The sequence below is a fragment of the Limulus polyphemus genome, unplaced genomic scaffold, assembly GCF_000517525.1.
Source record: "Limulus polyphemus unplaced genomic scaffold, Limulus_polyphemus-2.1.2 Scaffold11946, whole genome shotgun sequence".
NCBI classification, from domain to species: domain Eukaryota; kingdom Metazoa; phylum Arthropoda; class Merostomata; order Xiphosura; family Limulidae; genus Limulus; species Limulus polyphemus.
In genome coordinates this window covers 1-6,916 of record NW_013677556.1, presented here as the reverse complement: position 1 = coordinate 6,916, position 6,916 = coordinate 1, and the positions used below count along the sequence as shown (strand labels likewise).

General features: G+C 29.5%; 1 protein-coding gene across 1 annotated transcript in view; it reads right to left on the bottom strand.

Annotated features, from left to right (window-relative positions):
- LOC111083896 (uncharacterized protein C18orf63-like) overlaps positions 1-6,436 on the bottom strand; it is a 9,512-nt gene extending 3,076 nt beyond the window's left edge. Inside the window, exons 1-6 of the mRNA XM_022380619.1 lie at positions 6,319-6,436; positions 5,734-5,834; positions 4,800-4,896; positions 3,604-3,686; positions 2,393-2,582; positions 1,300-1,815 (exon numbers count right to left, since the gene is read on the bottom strand). Of these exons, the coding sequence (XP_022236327.1) occupies positions 1,300-1,815; positions 2,393-2,582; positions 3,604-3,686; positions 4,800-4,896; positions 5,734-5,834; positions 6,319-6,333 (1,002 nt within the window). The 5' untranslated portion in view covers positions 6,334-6,436. The remainder of the gene's footprint in view (positions 1-1,299; positions 1,816-2,392; positions 2,583-3,603; positions 3,687-4,799; positions 4,897-5,733; positions 5,835-6,318) is intronic.
- Between the last annotated feature and the right edge of the window lie 480 nt (positions 6,437-6,916).

Below are 6,916 nucleotides of genomic sequence, written 5' to 3'. Positions count from 1 at the left end.
AAAAACAACAGACATATGTTAATTGTTTGTTATCTGATAATAAAAAACAACAGACATGTGTTAATTGTTTGTTATCTGATAATAAAAACAACAGACATATGTTAATTGTTTGTTATCTGATAATAAAAAACAACAGACATATGTTAATTGTTTGTTATCTGATAATAAAAAACAACAGATATATGTTAATTGTTTGTTATCTGATAATAAAACAACAGACATATGTTAATTGTTTGTTATCTGATAATAAAAACAACAGACATATGTTAATTGTTTGTTATCTGATAATAAAAACAACAGACATATGTTAATTGTTTGTTATCTGATCATAAAAACAACAGACATATGTTAATTGTTTGTTATCTGATAATAAAAACAACAGACATATGTTAATTGTTTGTTATCTGATAATAAAAACAACAGACATATGTTAATAGTTTGTTATCTGATAATAAAAACAACAGACATATATTAATTGTTTGTTATCTGATAATAAAAACAACAGACATATGTTAATTGTTTGTTATCCGAACAAGAAATATTTTAATTTTCATCACTACTATTAGCACGTTTGTACGTAAGATTAAATCATTTTACAACTCTTGTAACTTGTTTTACCAAACTCAACAGATGTTTTGTTTAGATATATATAGTCCTTCACTCACCACTAACAACCTAAAATACTTTATGTGCTTGGATAACATGTAATATATCATCAAATATTATTATACAGCAGACTAGCTGGTAACCTATTTATTTGTTAAATTATTTTTTTCACCAAAACACAAACTTCAGTGAAGAAACTATGATGTATTTACTCCTACATTTCTTCCTCCTGCAGTAGGAGTAGCTAATCAAAGGTGGCCCTCTATATCATATTTTCTTCGTTAAAGTTCACATTTTGATGACGAAAATAAATAAATGAACAAGGCAGTCAACTGTAGCAGTAGCAGTAAAACATAACTGTTGTTCTTATAACTCTATGAATAAGTTCAGTCTAATATTCAATACATAAAGGTGAAACAGATTAAATTTAATTCTACATGAATGTATACAACTCAATTATAAGAATGAGTTACTGGTTTACAGAAGTTATAACAATGTGTAACTAGTTTAGATATATACATATTATAATAAGTTATTGGTTTACAGAGGTTATAACAATGTGTAACTAGTTTAGATATATACATATTATAATAAGTTACTGGTTTACAGAGGTTATAACAATGTGTAAGTAGTTTAGATATTGTATTTCAAACACAAAAAGTGAAGTAATAATGGAATCAAAATATAAATTACCACTTTTGACAGACTTGGTGAACTCGACTTTTTGTTGAAAATTTTCTTCATGTCACGCTCAATAATAGAATCCATTTTTGACTGACTGGTCGGAATAGTCACTTGAGGTTTTGGAGTGATTTTCTGTGAGACACATCGAGCTGAAGAGACACAAAAATTAGGATACACAATAGAAGTTTTGTTTAATGTATCCATTTTCGTCTCGGTCGAGTTTCTGTTGTCATCGTTACATGAAATATTGTTCCGTGGTTTGAAAGCCTTTGTGGGATTACCAGTTGAAGTACGAGTTGGGGAAAAGTTATGAAGTTTTTTAACTACAGACCTACGTGGTTTAAATATTGGTTTGATAAGCTGATTTGACACTGGCTTACCATTGACTTCATCAAAAAATTCATTAGATTGCAAAAGTGCACTTGATTTTGTAATCTCTTTTAAATGGATCGGATGAGTCCTGCGAAGAGGCACCGGAAGTCCTGGTGTTTGATAAGAGACAAGTGACGGCTTGTTACCAGTCTCCTAGAGGAAGAGCCACATTCAAATATGGAAGTTGTATTAAAGAAAATGATCTATCTATAACTTTTGAAGTACAGAAAAAAGTAGTCTCAGAATGTCGTTGCTCTGGACAGTATTATATATATATATTAAAAACTCAGTTTCATACCAACTTCACATTCATTAAACACAACAAAAAATAAACTAATAAATATTAGTAAAAAGACTTTTAATAATAATACGTCTTTCAACAGTTCTTTCTTTCCTTTTTGACTGATTTCCAGTTCATGGGATGGTCAAAGTTTCTTGCATTTCAGTTTCTGCTATTCTTGTTTTTAAATTTTCTCCTGTTTCACCAATGTAAACATGTTTTATATGATTGTCATGGAACTTGTTATGGTTAAGTTAGCTAACATACATGGTATTGTATATGTTCACCATGGTAACCCATAATGAAATTAGTGTTTTATCGATAATTTATCCGTTTACACAAACGTTTAAAACCAATAGTTTCTTATACTGTCCCTTAGCAGAACCTTTACGAAGATATAATAAATAGTACAAGTGTAGTTTATAATTAGTTATCTGATAATCAACAAACCATTATATTGGACGATGGCTGTAATGCTAATTGTGGAAACACTGCGGTCGTATTTGTAAGAATGAATGGTTCTCCGCAGATCTGCCGAACCTTACACTGAAGATCATTTAGAAACATAGAAATAATAGGCTGAGGATCCACTCTTGGAATGTGGAGCATATCATGCAGACGAATACACAGACTGGGATAACTACACCCAAGTTAAGATTCCACACTGCTACAACTTACGATGAGGAATAAAAGATTACAGAATGTGCAAGATCAAACGTTTAAATCTAATTAGTTAGCTAATTATGTAATACAATTAGCTATTATGAAAAACTGATTTGATTAACTTTTTACAATTAAATCTACAACATGTATTATTTATTTACGCCATTATCAAACAAAAGGTTCATTCTTGTTTTTTTGGGTGGGTCACTGACCCTTATACATACACACACACACACCACAGATACGGGTTTTAAGTTTGAGTTAAGAGTGGAATTGTTTGTAATAATCCATACATGTAAACACCCATATCTGTTTGAGTGAAAAACAACAGATGGCGCCACAATACTATATTCTTGATGTTTTTTCACCTTTGGTAATTTTTTTACAAATTTAATAAACAAAATATTATAAGCCTTCTTTATGAAGTGTTATACCTTGATGGACTTGCCTTTAACTCAAAATACTTACCGTTGACATCACAGTTAATAAATCAGAGAATCAGACATTTGACCATGTAGGTATGTTTCTTCCAAAACCAATTTTTGCACATGGTCAACTCTATGTGGCTTTATCAAGAAGCAGATTTGAACATAACATCAAAATATACAAAACAAAAATAGTTATTTTACTTAAAATACTAGAAAAAAATAAACAATTGGTTTCTATATATTCTTATTATAATGTAATTTAATTAATTTTTAGAAAATATATCAACATAAAAATTATTTAGAACAGATTTTTCAAGACAAAATAAATAACCATTTCCGATCATATCATCTGGTATCCAGCTAGTATAGTAATAAAATTAGACCCGTTACGTACACAACATGCACCTGTAACTGACAGTATACGTTACGTATCAGTTCAACATGAACCACTTTAGGGATAGATAAAGAATTGGAAATAAGTATATGGAACAAAATATTGTGTTATAGCATTGTGTTAAGTAAAGCAATCAAAGTTAGAAGTTCATACGATGTCAGTCTACGAAAGGATACGTAAATCTTCCCTGCAATAGTCCCCAGAACTCGACATTCACATAGAATAATCCATTTTGTTCTTCGGGAAGTCTGTAGCCATACTGCAAAGGCAGATAATGTTCTTTACAAACATATTCAGCTCTCACTAAAAACAATTTGATAAAATAAATACATACTTTCTTTGTGAATTTACACAATCTGTTTTATTTGTTAACTAATTCCTAATGTTAGGGACTATTATTGGTTCAACATATGACAAACATGTGTATTACTTATAATGTAGTTAATTAGTATAAAACCTAGACAATACAATCTTAGCTTGTGCCTTGAACACAACACGTGATAAGACATATTCTGACATATTTGTCCTAATTAAAATGTTCTGTGTACTATTATTATCATTTGATTTCCAAGTCTTGTTGCATATTTTTCATATATAATAATAATAATACAATGTTATACAGATGTAACTTATTTATAAATAAACAATCTTTGGTTGTTCTAGATCTGTTCAAAATGCCACCATCCTAAAAACGAAACTTTGTAGACATAAAATTATTGGTTTGTAATGTCGTCTGTAAGAAAATTTCCTAAAATCAAAAAATAGTATAGGTGACACACGGACACCTATATTCTGTTAGCTTTCTCAATGTAATGTATTGATGTTCCCGATGATCTAGGTAAAACTGTTCAAACTTTTAGGAAGTTTCACCAGTTACATCTTCGGTTCTAAGTAAAAAAAATAGTATAGGTGACACACGGACACCTATATTCTGTTAGATTTCTCTGAAACTTCCTAAAAGTTTGAACAGTTTTACCTAGATCATCGGGAACATCAATACATTACATTCTAGTTACATCTTCGGTTCTAAGTAACAAAAAAAAATTAAATTATCTTAAATAAAACAACAATTTCATTTATCGTGAATGCAGTCAAGACTGGAGTGTTTGTTTGTTCGTGTCCACCACAAGTATCAAAACCCAATTTTTATCAATGTGAGCCCTAAGACTTACTGCTAAGCCACTGGGGGAGGGGGATAATGGAGTGACTTAAATGTTTACAATAATAATACAATATTATCTAGAGTACAAACTGTGAACCAGTAAGTATAAAATAATAACTCATTGCTTTGATTACTACTAACAATTCTGATTTACTTATATAATCAACATTCACTTTTCAACTGTGTCCACAATTCACCGAATTAACTTACCATGTTTTTCCAATACTTTTTGATATCCCTGTATCCCTGAAAAGGACTGTAATGGGGAACATCTTTGGATATGGAAACTAACTGCCCTCTTTTCATGCTAATGAAAGAAACAGACTTGAAATAAAAACAGAATACACAAGAATGCAAACGAAATGAACTGTTTAACACTTCCACACCTAACTTTTAACTGATGTTAAACTATTCTTTTTTTGAGTTAACTTACAAAAGAGATTTACTATTATGTATTGATGAACCACGAACATTAGAGCATCATACATATAGTGTTTTTACTCACCTTTTTTGACCTTGTCCAGGGTTACTGATGGTGAAACTCCCATAAAATATTATACTCTGTGACAAGCAGTTAGTTGAATGACGGATTGGGGTTCACATTTATTTTTAGTAGGTTAAAGAATTTGTAACTTTAAAACTCATGCATTTCTAAGTTTGAACAATATTTAACCAAATATTTTTAATCGTTAGATGGGAGTTTCTGATATAAAAAGTAAAACAAGGTAAGTTCCTGACAAATAAAATCACAGTGACTCCTTTTCACTATTTTTAATTTATTAAATGTTCTAAAAAATAGCCTTTTAACATTTCTGACACTTAATGCCAAACAATCATGACAATCCATATATCACAAAGTTTTTCAACTTTCAATAATTCTATCTTCAATTAACAAATGTTAATACTAGAGATTAAACAGTGTATACCTTACAATCAGGTTGGTTAATAAAATGTTGATACTAGAGATTAAACAGTGTATACTAACAATCAGGTTGGTTAATAAATGTTAATACTAGAGATTAAACAGTGCATACCTTACAATCAGGTTGGTTAATAAAATGTTGATACTAGAGATTAAACAGTGCATACCTTACAATCAGGTTGGTTAATAAAATGTTGATACTAGAGATTAAACAGTGCATACCTTGGGAGAATAAAACACTTGTCCATTTGAAGTTTTGTTTCATCTAATTCTGGTTCTGTCGATCCACTCTGCTCTTTTCTCTGATGACAAAAATCTGCTAACTTGAAAAACAAATTTTAATGATTATATGTACTCGATATAAATTATACAGAATTAAAATATTGAAGAAACTTATCACTTTTGTTGTTTAATTAAATATCTGTAACAGTATCTTTAAAGCAATTGTAAATAATAACTTTTACAAAGTTAATTTAATTATAATTCAGAACAAAAAAGTGAAATAGATAAATATTTCTTTGGAAATATCAGAAATTACTAACTGATGACTTGTTTCAACGGAAGTCGCTACAAGTTATCAAAGTAAGAACAAACGTAACTCAGTTTTGGACCTCTGTGTTTATAGAACCTCGGAGAACATGAGACAATGACATATATACGAATGGAAGGATTAATATAAAATTTATTTATATAAACGTTCAATCTCCTATAACTTGGTGTATCTTTTGGTTAAGTATACGTTTATCACTTAATAGCCTACACAAAAGTTTTTAAAATGTACTTTAACATCTATTATTTCATTAATACCTTAGGGGGTCTCATACGAATTGAAAGTCCTTCTACTGACAGATATGCTTCTTCATCACCGATGATTACATCAACTCCTACACGAAGATCGTGGTTGAAATTAATATACAGAACTCAAGTCTTCGTAAACACTAAAATCTACAAAATATCAACTCTGCATTTATTCCAAAATTGGCAGAATATGTATTGAAAAAATTATTTAGTATTGTAACTATATTATACAAACTTTGATATAGAGATTGAAATATACATTCCTGATCACAATAATTCAATATAGTAAGAAAACAAAGGGGAAAAAATATATGTATGGCACAATATTCATACACCCAGATATTGATTATAATGTCTTGAAAGGTTAAATTTCAGAAACAACTTTAAACCTGAAAAACAATACTAAAACATTTTTACAAACTTACTTAAGAAATCCATTGGCACAATTTATGTTTTTAAACTGTAATTTACATGTATTATCTAAGTGAACAACTGTTATATTATCTGTCCAAGAGTTACTGGACAATTTATGTTTTTAAACTGTAATTTACATGTATTATCTAAGTGAACAACTGTTATATTATCTGTCCAAGAGTTACTGGACAAT